The sequence below is a fragment of the Micropterus salmoides genome, unplaced genomic scaffold (genome assembly GCF_014851395.1).
Source record: "Micropterus salmoides isolate LMB-PRFRI ecotype aquatic unplaced genomic scaffold, ASM1485139v1 Ms_hic_scaffold_8, whole genome shotgun sequence".
Taxonomy (NCBI): Eukaryota; Metazoa; Chordata; class Actinopteri; order Centrarchiformes; family Centrarchidae; genus Micropterus; species Micropterus salmoides.
In genome coordinates this window covers 25,057,170-25,070,546 of record NW_024044570.1, presented here as the reverse complement: position 1 = coordinate 25,070,546, position 13,377 = coordinate 25,057,170, and the positions used below count along the sequence as shown (strand labels likewise).

General features: G+C 41.7%; 1 protein-coding gene across 1 annotated transcript in view; it reads left to right on the top strand.

The window, feature by feature from the left end:
* Window positions 1–13,377, top strand: part of b4galnt4a (beta-1,4-N-acetyl-galactosaminyl transferase 4a) — a 138,431-nt gene that overhangs the window by 75,143 nt on the left and 49,911 nt on the right. Inside the window, 1 exon segment of the mRNA XM_038706809.1 lies at window positions 5,170–5,268. Coding sequence (XP_038562737.1) covers window positions 5,170–5,268 — 99 coding nt within the window.

Here is a 13,377-nt window from a genome sequence, read left to right as displayed (position 1 = left end):
CTGCAGCCATCCCTTATTTATGTTCTCCCTCTCTTCCACACTCAGCCTTTCCACTGTTCCATTGACCGGCATGTAATTTCTTACATGAATAATGCAAGCAGCGAGACAAAAATAGTTGCACTCCCTCTTTCTCTTGGCTGGGACTTGTCCTGCAATAGTTTAACTGAATGCGCTTGGGCTGATGTCTAATCAGCAGTGCCGGCCACTTTGTTAAAAGGAACAGGGATTTGAATGTAAAGGTACTGGGGATCCCAAAGCTGCATTCTTACTGAAATAGACTCAAGCGGCTGATTGCGAGGTCAGGTTGCACATTTATTCAACCTCCTAGCTCTCACTAGTGCTGATCCGGGATCACTGAGGTTGTTGCAGTGACAGTCCTCTTCATTAGCCAATACATTTCAAGTTAATACAGCTATGTCTCTGCCATATTTCAAAAATCTGTATGCACTGTACTGATCTTTTTGTTGTGATGAACTTTAACTTAACTACTCAGAAGAGATCCACATTATGTGTGGCTCAAAGGCCAATGACTGACTCATTCTTTACATCGCTATTTCTCTTCCTTCAGCTTCTGAAAACAACATTTACTTTGAAACAGAATGATGCTGGGTTGACTACATTGACAGCACAGCATAAGAAAACACACATGAACGTTATCATGTATGCCATGTAGGAACACAGACACCTGTTCATAGGCTTCATTTCATACAGGTTTGTGTTGCTTGTGTTGCCATGGTGAGTGTGTTCGTGTTTTGCGAAGGATCAGGTGTGTATGGGTTAACGGAAGACGTTTCTAAAATTAACCTTGAGTCTTGTAGTGCTCCTTTTCCCATGGTTGTGTCCAAGGACTTGCATAAACTCGCTTCTGAATCCACACAAGTCTCTTGTGAGGCTTGTTCAGTAAATTTCCACCTCCTCAGTCATCTTACAGAGCATTTTGACATTGCTCCCTGCACTGTTTTCTTGTTACTTGAAGACCCTTGCAATATTCCTTGCACTTTTCATCTATTCTTTACAATGCTACAGAGCTAAAATACCTCTTCATTCAGGTTTCTTTCTGCAACTACTAGAAAGCAGTAAAAATTTTAGGAATGACATTAAAATCCTTGAATCAGATTCTTACTTTTTTTTCCTGCATTTCAGATGAGGGCAACTGTGAGGTGAACATTCTTCGCTTTTTTCTCCGTGGCCACGAGAACTCGCCTTTGTCTCAGTTTTAGCTTTGATTTGAATGAAGCTAGCGCTGGATTATTTATTTCAGTGAACCACATTTTCTTTTACTACCATATATCTGTGGTGTACAGAAACTGTATGTGTATGGTTTTAGTGTATCCTGAGAAATGTGAACTGAAAAGCCATCTTTTCAGTTGTAGTCACATCACATACTGAGCCACCGAGCTGGGGAGTATGCAATACTTTACAGAGCTTTGTGGTACCACTCTGAAACCAAGCAGACACTGGTCTGTTTGGCCTGTTCAGTAAAGAGAGGTGGGAAAGGGATTCTGGCAGTCTGCAGTCGTTTCAGACATTCACTGTGCCAGTGGGATTTATGAGGTACCTCGTGTGGTATCTCTCAAAGGTCTGCTCTTTGTCATTCCTTTTTTTTCTCTCTCTTCATTGGTCATCTTTTCTCTCTTGTGTTTGTCTCTGTTCATGTGTTACGTTGCTTATTCTGTCTCTAATCTGCCACTTTTTATGTCTTCATCCTCTATTTCTCGTTCTGTATCTTCACACTTCTCCTTTTATCTAGCAATTTCTCCCTACAAATCCCTCTCAGCTTACTTATCACACTGCCAGTGCCATCTTGTCACATAGATTGGAAATGTCTGCTCCGCGTTGATTGACCGTCACCTTCTTATGCAACATTGTCTGATACACAATATGATGGAGTTTTCTGTATCAAACTCCTGCTATAATTTCGTAACAATCACAAATGAGAGCAGCTTTCATCACAGCTTTTCTTTTTTGGTGATGAAGGATTGCAATTAGTCATTCCAGCATATTACAATAAATGTCGACCAGGTATCTTTGCCTCCAGCTGCACCCATTAATATAAACAATAACCAGCCAGTGACCGGGAGCCACTGTTGAGCGGGACTATAGGATGAAAAATGGGTAGTGTCTACATTATTATTATGGCGGGACTAATTAACATATGGTGAACTTGAATTAAAAATTGAGAATAATGTTATTATTCCTCACTGGTTATCAGTTTTCATATTTCAGGTGGCTGGAAATAAAACTATGAACTTTTGGGAGCCATCTGAGCTGGAATCATTCACTAGGGTTATTGTGGTGGGTGGGTGGGGTGAAGAGATTTGAGCAACGGGCCCCAGATCCCTGCTCTCCTCTATCTCACTCTTTCGGCTTCCTTTTACACAATACCCCCCCCACCCCCTTGCACAGGGGTGCTTGTTTGTGTTTAATAAGGGAAATTAATTGAGCTCATTGGTATTCTAGGACACTGGTTCCAGCTATTTCCCTGGGCTAGGATCAGCAAGGTCATCCAGTTGAATGCACAATTATATGTGTGAATGAGGGGAGTATTGGAGGAAACAACTGGGAGGCAAGCAACCACTATAGTGAGTTTTGTGACTGGTGGGATGGTTGGAAATCAGTGACGGAAGCTCAATGATCAGACAGCTAATCTATCAATCTATCCTTTTGAGGTTAACAACTCTGCCATGCCTGTTCGTATATGTAACAACTTAGCTTAGCTGGGATTAAATGCTGTCTCTGATGCACTGCTCCCATAGAAGACATTTGTACACATTTGCACACATTGTTATAGACCAATTGTCATTATTCTATTCAATGGAAAGTCTACAAGGTAAATAGCAATGTAAACATCAGTGTGACTGATATTGCTCATTTTGCCTTGATGCAATGTTTTATATATAAGGCCATCTGACAGGTCCCTTAGCATAAACTTTAATTATCAGTGAAACTTGATAACACAATTCTGGGCCCAGCGCCAGGAAAATGCAGATCTGCTAACACGTTAGAGATTGTAACTCTGAAGTAATGAGTCATGCAAAATGTTGCTAGTGTTTGTGGCACACTACAAGTAATGACAACATCCTGCCCAAGTGTAAAGTCGATATACACTGTAGAGGTAAAAGAGGTGCAGCTGATGAAGGATGTAGTGCAACCTTAGGTCAATGAGTTTAACTGTACATTTTAGTATTGCATCGATAAGCAGACTTTGCATTGGATCGGGCTGAGGCAGCGCTTTAGAAAAGTGGCGCCTGTGTGAGTTACAGTCCAGTGATTTAGAGTTCGGTCTTTTAGTTTTGACAACATAATAGTTCTAAAATATTGTCTCTTTTAATCACAATCAGTAACCACAGATCGCAAAGTCCTTACCTACATGGGTAATCTTTCATAATCATTCAGACATCATCCCACCTGTTCTAATAGTGAAAGTTGATTAGCTGGCAAGGTAACTGCCTGTCACAGGCAGGAACAACAAACTCTTGGCTCTTGGTTTGCTCACAGTGAGCACACAATGTCACAGAGACGAAGTGATAGCAGCACCAAGCTTTGCAGTGTTTTTTTTTTTCTCATAAAGATGTTGAACTCTATTTTAGCTATGTATGTATAAGCTTTACTCGCATTCAGTATTCTAGACATAGGAAATGTATTTCAATGTGGTGTTACATAATGTGGAAATTCTATAAATTTAAAGTTGCCTATGAAACAGGCATACATGCATTATAGTGAATAAGAGCCAATAATTAGGTACACAGGTTCATCGTGGATTTATTTCTAATTGTATTTGTGTCATAATGGAAATTTATTGTCGACGGTATAAAAAAGCCAAAACATTGAGGTTGCAGCATTACGCCAGCTTTTCAACACCCTTTATGTGTCGAAAATTATCATTTTGCTGCAAGTTTCCCAGAGTTTTCAGACAATTCATGATTTGTCTGTGCTTTGTATTTTACTGACCACTGAGTCTCATACTTCTATTCTTCTGCTGTCTTTGTTTCATGCAAGACTCCAGGTGATGCAATATGAATGTTGTGTCCTTCGCTGAGTGAATATGTGTTATTCAGAGTATTTTGTGTGTGTGTGTGTGTGTGTGTGTGTGTGTGTGCGTGCGTGTATGTGTAGTACTGGATTGTGCTTGTGAGTCTTTGGGTACGCACAAACATCAGCCGCTTCACACTCCTCTAGTGTCAGACAGGAGGGGAGCCTGTTGTCACATTTCTTCATCATTACCTTCCCTGCCCTCATTCATCTCTCTCCCTTGGAAGTTAAAAAAGTAATCAAAGGCTTGGCATCCGACAGCTGTCTCTTTGCCTCTTCCACTATAAAAAATTCTTTTACCTCCCCTGATTCTTTTGCAAACACTGGTGACTTCTCAACAAAAGCCCTTCATTTCAGGGGTGCTGAAAACCTCTCCAGCTTGTCTCGACGGAGGTATGTCTCTTTTTGACATCCCTGCTAAATGGAGGATGCTTTTCTTATTTAACAGCTCTGCGACTCTACGGTCCCGGCAGTCCTTTATCTCCTCATAGCTGGCCGAGAACTTGCGCTCCTCTTTGCTGTGTTCTGCCCGTCATGCCACAGCATTAACATCAACATGTCTCTTAACAGGCCACAGAGAAAGAGCCATGCAATGCTCTGGCCGGAGCACAAGGCTAAATCCCAGATCGGTGGAGAGTCAAAGCTCCCTGGAGAAGAGATCTTGGCCGGCAGGGTGGATGGTTAGAGTATGTTGGAGATTAGGGCTTTGGCGAGTCAAATGCTGGATTAGGAGTGAATGGTGAAGAGGAGATTCCACAGAGTCTTAATATTAGCCTTCGGGGCAAATAACCGTGTGTTTTTTTTTTGGCCTGGTCTCTTATGGTATATATCTGTGTGTGTGTGTGTGTGTGTGTGTGTAATGCACATTATATATTCCTTAATGCTTCCGTGAATTATGAAGGGCTGTGGTTTTCGGTAATGATGCTACTTTATCTCATATATCAATTGTGTGGCTTATGGAGGAGAGTCATGTTACCCTTAATGAAGGATGGATGGATGACTTTAGTCTTTAGCCACTGAGATTTAAAACCGCCATTAATTTGCCTTTTCCTTTCATCAGTGTCTTTTTTTTGTGGTGACTAAAATTTGTAGTGAAAGAGGAATAAGGGTGTCCTTGTTTCTGCTGTGTTTTTCAAGGAGGACGAGCCAATCACAGGAGGGGTTGATGGCAGAGACCATACCCACATCCGGAGGTTCCTCAGCCAGCGGCACAAGAAATTGCCATGGAAACCAGAGGTAACACAAATTCTTTTATCTCCTTTCTTATCCCCCAATCAACTCCTTTCTACCATCCTTCAGAGAGATAGGATTGTTATACTTTGTTATATGTGTGACTCATCAGCTAATCCAGGCAAGGACACCAATCTTTCATCACTGATTGGCCTTTTTGAAAAGGTTTTTTATCAATGACACTTCTGGCTTAATAATTGAGGATTTGCTTTTTGTGAAATATAACAGATGTCTTACTCTCATTTCCTTTCAGTTGTCCTTTTAAGAGCAGTTGGTATTTCAGGTCAAATAGAGATCCAGAAATACTGTGGTACTATTATCGGAAGAACAAAATGTACCTTACGTTTATGATGATAAATCATTGTGTGAGGATGATAATATTTCATCCAAACCCATTAGCGGGTTATATTTAAAGGCACCTATGACTTGAAGACCACAAGTCGATTTGATTCATCCTAATTTTTCAGCTCACTCACTGACTCTCTGTAACAAAGGGAGTAGCAGACAGAGCAATTAACCAGCGGATTTGTGATAAGGAAAGCGGCTCTAGATTTGTAACCTGTTCAGCAGAGTTTAATTAAAGGATTGTGTGTGTGTGTGTGTGTGCAAGCCTAATCTGCAAAATATGATTTATTAGTTGTTCCCTACCTGAGTAAAGTTTAACTATCTCTGCTGAACACCCCAGTGTGCACTTCCAAGGCAAATCTAACGATTCATACACACAAAATGACATGAATAATAGGAAATTACTGTTGCAAAAGTTATTTTCAAGTACATCAATACTGCAGCGATACAGTACTTTTTACAAGATTCTCTACCATTCACTGCCTTGTACTCAGCTTTCTTGCTGCTTCCGCAAAGCATTATGCATGTAATCTGCAGAAGGCAGCATTACAGGGGTGCTGAACACAGTATGTGCCTGATAAGATTACAATAGCCGTTGTTTTATTTCAGCAGACTCTCCTGGGTGAGTCGGTATTGAGTTAGTCTGTCTCTGCCTTTGCTTTGTCTCAGCAACACAGTACATCAAACACAAAATCATCCATCAAGGTGCAATATAACCCTAAATGCATACATACAACATGCATAAATCCACATATTTATGTTTACTTTCTTTGTTTTTAGCACAACAAGGAACGGCAGTTAAATTGCTGGACATGACAAATATTGTCATTTTGCCTTTGCAAGTTGTCACATGTGGATTATATGTGTTTGAAAAATCTGTTGTATGAATATTATGGGGCCTGCATCTAATTGTGGATGATGCTTTCAGCATAATTTAAAATGGTGCTACCCAGAAAATGAGAAGTCACATTGATATGAAACAGCCAAGCTAGGACTACAGCCAGACGAGCTATCTGAATTTGGACCATGTTGACTAATTGCACAAATTTAAATGGATTTTATGACCTGATCACAGTGCGATGCTTTATTATGAACATTCTGTTTTTCAGTGCTTTCTTTTTTCATATTTTTGTATCTGAAAACCGTTAAAACCACAGGACATTTTTGCACTTTAAAGACATGTACATGATTTCTTTGACCAAAAATAATTTCTTATTCATAGTTTGGATTAAAATTGGAAATAAATTTTGCAACATCCACACCAACTACATTTTACAGTACATTACCATCAAAGCTCCCTTGTAGAAGTCAACATGCCATTTCTTTGACTTATTTCCAGCCTACTCATAAAGAGACATGACATTTAGTCTCTGTGAATACTCTGTAAATCCAGCATGATTCTATCAAATATTTCATACATCTCTATAAACTTTTATCCTCAAAAATCCCTCCCTCTCTTATCTCAGGCTTCTGCTATGTCAAGCTTAAGCCAAGACTGTCGGAAATCATTGAGTGCAGCAGCTCTTCCTTCGCTTTCCTCACTAGCTATCTGTCCTAATTACCAGCACTAACTTGTTTTCCTGGTGCACAGCCAAGATGGCAGAGGTCTGAGGCATAGACTCAGGCTGGTGGAGGTAGAGTGGTGCCATATGCCAGCTGTCACAGACTAGCAGAGGTCACATGGGCATCCAGAAGCATCCATACAAGCCACATACTCAAAAACTAAGCTGCGTAATGAGTACACCCTTAGAGAGAGAGAGAGATAGAAACAGAGAGTTAAAAGGTAATCTCAATATTTTATTATATATTATAATTATTATTAAGTGCTGTCACTCTGACCTGCGTTGGTTCTAGCAGGTTTTTTTCAGCCACTACTGGTGACTTAAATGGGATTCCCAGCTGGTGAACTCATCCAGAGGTGACTGTGGATTAGCGTGGACATGCGGATGTAGGGTGGACATCCTCTGTCTGTCAAGGACACCAGCATGTCAAGGAGACTGATCGGGATGGAGATCAGAGAGAAAGCTGGCCCACGAGTCGAGCAGTAGCCAGGCCTCAAGGGATAAACATTTGCAGCATGGATCCAGAGAAAATTTTAGCATAATGAACAATGTTATTTAGTCCAGAGCAGAAAGAACGTGATTGTAAATGAGGGGATTTAAACTTTGATATCAGTGGGACTTTTATGACTTCTTTACATTCTGCTATTCCACATTAAAGCCACTGACTGCACAGATTCCAACATGAATCAAATCATCATCTCAGGTGTATAAGAAATATGTGCATTGAGGTTCATCAGATATTCAGAAGGTGTTAAACCAAAAGGGAGGATAGATGGAAGATTACAGTCTCGTGGCTGACTGACGTCTGTTTTTTTGGCTCATGCTGTTAAACAAAGCTGGAGGTGTGCTATTTCAGATTTGGACACTCTATTTTTTACCACTCAAGAGAGAAGTGAGGGGGATATGGTGGCAAAGACACAGACACATGACGATTCAGGTGGAGGCAGTCGTCACAGCTGGCTCCTCACCCAAAAACACATGCAGCGACAAGACTGGAGGCGGATTTAGATCTTTCAGTTGTCTTCGACTGTCCTTTCAACCTGCAATAACACGTTCAAGTGACTAGAATAGGGGGAGGGCGCCGGAGAAGGAGCGTGATTTGTTTCTTCTCACTGTTCTATCTGTCCATCCAAAATGCGAAACACTCAAAAAGACAAAGGAGGTATAAATGTGGAATCCGGTTCCGGCCTCTCATTATGGTAGGGTGAGTGATTGATAGCTTGTTGCAGGAGATGAAAGAAATTCTGCTCATCCTCAGTTCTCTGTCTGCCGTTCCTCAGTTCGACATATCCACTGCAGCCACATCTATCCCCCTCATCTTATATCCCTGGCATGACAGAAGACATGTAATTGTGGGACAGATGGGCAGATTATACAAACCCTCATTACAGTAGCTGATGAGGCTGGAATCTAGATCATATGAACCTTGTCTCCCATTTTTTGCACTCCTCTGTGTGAAATGGGTTCTCATTATCTTTCTCCATATAATCTCTTCTTACAAACCTCTGTACCTTTGAAAATCCCCCTTTCTCACTGGAGCTACCTACCCATCTCACCCTCTTGCTAAATTACTAATGGGCCGAGATAGATGAGATATGCAGGCAGAAACTATCTATATGCCCTCTATAAATTTAGATTTAGAGATTTCAGAAAATGTGTTCAAGCATGAATGTTCCTGTCATAGACCCAGAGGGAACAAGTTGCATGGATAAAATTGCAGTACATATGTGTTATGATGCATCAACAGAGAGCTTTGATGCCGATTCTCCTATATGCTATGGAGGGGGGGATTTTGAGAAAGGGAGACAGCCTCCCGAAAGATGGATGGATAGAAGTTTGATTTGTGCTCTGGTTGATAGTGTGACCAGATGGGTGAGCGAGAGGATAGCTGCGGAGACAGAGATATGTTGAGACAAGCTCACAGAGATGTGGGTATGTGGAGGAAATGTGTGGTCTGAAATGAAGACTGTGCTGTTTAGAGTGGCCACTTAAGCTGTGCAGTATAGTGTGCACTCTTTTATTTTAAACGTCCTTATCAATCAGTTGTTCTCTCACATGGAGGGGGGTGGCTAAGTAGTATTGTATGTATCCCAGTGTGCCTTTGCCAGGAACTCCATGTCTCACTTTATTTATGCAAAGGGGATTTACAGTGTCAGTTGGCGCGTCTGCTCGTCTGTGGGTGCACCGAGCGGCCATTTGTTTGTGCCTCACTGCCAGCAGGAACGCAGAAGGCTGCACCAGATTTCGAGAAAGGGAGACAGCCTCCCTGAAGGAGAGAGGGAGAGAAAAGAGAGAGTCTGTTTTGTGCTCCGGTTGATGGGTGTGACCAGATGGGTGAGAGAGAGGAGATATTGGAGAGCAGCGGAGACAGAGAGATGCGAAGACAAGCTTACAGAAATGAGGGTATGTGGAGGAAATGTGTGGTTTGGAATGAAGACTATGCTGTTTAGAGCGGCCTCTTTAAGCTGTGCAGTATAGAAACATCTTTATCAACCAGTGGATCTCTTACTCAGCTTTTTTCCCTGTGCACCTGTCACTTCTTCTCTCTTTCTTGCCTCACTCCTCATATTTGGCAGATGGCATTAATTGCTTCCTTCCATCTCCTCCCCTCTTATTTAATGGCAGTCTGAGCTGTAAGTGCTCTGTTGCTTTGAGACCGTAACCCCTAACCCATTTTATTGGCATTCTCATTAATTACTTCATTATATGTTATTGGGACTGATATTAATTGCCACTGATATATATATATATATATATAAACTGGTGCAATATATGCGGCATAGTTTTGGAAATAATCTGATGATTTTCATAATTTACAGTGTTCTGTTGACAGAACATTTTTTGATAACTGAAGAGAGCAGTTACCCCCCTTTTGATATTTACAAAAATGTGTCTTCACAGTGTGAGTCAACATCTTAGAGGGAAGCCTTTAAGCATGCACCTGCTGTCGGAAGAAAAGCCAGAACCAAAGAAAGAAACAAAAGTAAATCGAAAAGCTGATTTATTTGACGTATTTTCTACATTCTACTACATTCTGTACTTTGTTTTTGAGTGACTGCAGACTTTTCCCTGCAGTGGAGCAATTCATCCACTTGTATAAGACACATGGTTGTACTGCAGTAAAATGAAAAATAGAGAGGTTTGTATTAATCACCTGAAATGACCATAGAAAAAAATCAGAATGTCAATATCCTTTAATGGCTGCAATAGATGCTAATTTAGCAGTGACATAGACCAAAACAGTTTAGTATATGTAAACTCAAGAGAACTTTGCCAGTATAATGCCTACTCCTCCCTGGAGATCATAGCAATTAGCCTGACATATAGCCACTTTGTGCCTATGACTGCTGCCTTCGCTTAATGCAGGACTACTTCGCCCAAGCTAAGTGAAACAAGTTACCTCTAATCAAGCATACCTTCCGAACAGACAGAATGATTGTGATTGACAGACAGTGTTAGTTTGATTTGGCCTTATCTCGTGCAGCTGTGCCTGTAGTCTATTTTGCTGGTGTTGAATTTGTTGTAGTGCAAATGCCGGAAACATTCTGAACCTTCTTGTCTGCGGATTTGACTGCTTGTCCACAGCGGCAGGAGGACACAGAACTCTGTCTCTGATTTTGGATTAAGGAACAGAGGATATCAAATGAGAGTGACGGAAGAAAGTAAGAAAGGCAGCAGCAGTCATTCTGTCTCTTCTTTAGCCAATTACTGAATGTCATTGTGATGCTGACATTCTGTAAAAAAAAGCTGTTGTTTGAAAAGACTCAAGCTGCCACAGCACAACCGTGTCCCAACACGACACACACACACACACACACACACACACACACACACACACACAATCGAGTAAACCCAAAAAACCACAAGTCACCCGTTCTATACAAAATGTTAATGTGAGCGTCACTTCATCCCTTGCTCCAAAAAGAGGAATCAAACGAAACAGAGAGAGAGACAGCACAGGAAACTGACAGTTGACAGCTGAGCTCAGGGAAACTAAAGACAGAGAGTAGAGAAATCGACAGCATTTGGCAGCACACAAACTGAGATGGAGCGATGGAGGAGCAGAAATAGAGAGGTCGGAGAGAAGAGCAGACAAACATAGGGATAGTGGCACAGAGAGAGATGGAGACAGAAGCAGCACTCATAGGGAATAAGCCAAATGATATAACAGGAAAGAGGCAAAGGCAGTTCAGCAGTCACAGAAGCAAAGGGATAACAGGGTGAGTTTAATTCAGAGAGGGTGAAGAAAAAATTACTTCCTTCTTGCCCCGTTCCGCATCCTGTTAAGGCCAGAGCACAGACAGACCTCTCGCAGCATGGTCACCCACAAAATAGAGGCAATTATACACAAGCGACCCCCAGCAGAAAGTTGACTTTCCAGCCTGAGGCCTCTCCAGGGCTACACAGGGATATGTGTGTGTGTGTGTGTGTGTGTGTGTGTGTGAATAATTAGAGACTTTTAAAGCAGCTCTCTTATGGTTATTTGACAAGAGGAGGGGTGGGGAGGGTGCCAGACCAAAACAAGGTTTGCTTTTAAAACCCACAGGAAATCTATTAAAAGCTTTACATAAGGCATATTTACACAGGACTAGTCCCGTCTGCTAAATCCCTCTAACCTCGCTATGCCTCCCCCTCTCCGCCACTCCTGTTTTAAACATTAGACATTCTTGTCATCTTTCTGACTTCCTGCTTTTCTCTAATTTGATTTTGTTGGCCCCCCTAAATCCCTGTCTTTTTTCCCCTTGTGTTTTTCATTTGCACCACACTTTCCACAGGAGAGATTGGAGGGAAAAAATTAAATGCGAGCATGTAAAAGTCTAATAACTAAAATCAGGAGTCCTACTGCTTTTGTACTGACATGTTTGCACAACACAAATATCTCATGCTTAATGCATGAGCTGTAATTGCCGTGCTGCTGTCAGCGTGTAGGGCACATAGTTGACCGTACAGAGTTGGTGGAGAAATGAAAAGGACCACTTCAGGTCAGGCCATCTGTTAGAAAGCCTGTGTGATACTGAAGCAGCAAGATACCCTCCATCTACATCTTTCTCCTTTTTAAATGTAGACATGGATGCAGAGTAGCAGTCATAGGTGTTTATCCTGAAAGGCTTTCTTGTTTCACCCCTCAGGTTCCTCTGATGATAGGAAAACAGGATTTGCGTTCTGTGTTTTGTTTTGTTTTTTGTCACGAGGTCTTCTTACTTTCCTGATTGTTTGATTGATTGATTGATTTGACAACTCACACTACTAGACTCTATAGCTAGCAGCTACTCTACACACAGAAAGGCTGCTTTCATCAAATGAGATGGGGCCAAAGTAGTGAAGCCAGCTTTTGCTTTGATCCAATCAGGGAACCCCACTGCATCATTTCATAGTCATTTGGTGAGAGCCAGCTTTCTGCTCAAGTTGTGTGATGTTCTAAATATCTGTGGCAGCATTACAGTGGCAGCCTGCTGGGACTGCTCACACGCATTGAAGGGAGGCATATGTGTGTACAGTATGTGAATGTGCATTGGTACAGTTGGTTGATCATCCAGTGTGAAAAGTTAAAGTTTGCAGGTTGTTAAACTCCTAAGGCTAGACGCCAGGCTGCGTTACATGTACATGTGTGCAGTTGTGTAACTATGCATCTGTACATGTATTTGCATTTCCAGTTTCTCCTCATGCCACACTTTGTGCTTGGTGTATAGGTGGAGTGAACATCAGATGTGCTGAATCAGCTACTTAAGATATGGTGTTGCAGGAACAACAGTGTATCTGCACTGTGTTGAGGAAATTACACCACCCCCCTGGTGTGTGTCTCACTTTCTGAACCCTAAATTTGTATGTGGTGGGTGTTTATGTTTGTGTGTAAGGATGTAATAAGGATGTAAACTATAGTCTTTTCATATATATATATATATATTTGACCCAAAGCACTTCACTTCCAAAGCAGCGTAAGTTTGACACAGACTCAGCAGAGAGTCATCGATTCTCATATATGAGCAGACTTGTGTGTGTGTGTGTGTCCGTGTTTGAGGAAACTATACCCCAAGGCAGACCGGTGGTTTCACCATCTGTCCTTGCTGTGTCCTGTGATTTCCCTGTGTAATTCAGACAAATGTCAGACAATGGGCAGGAGATGAGCTCTGACAAACTGCTCCAGACATTCTCAGTTCAACCCCCCTCCCCCCACCGATACTCCAGATGAGCGCTGTGTCACCTTCTC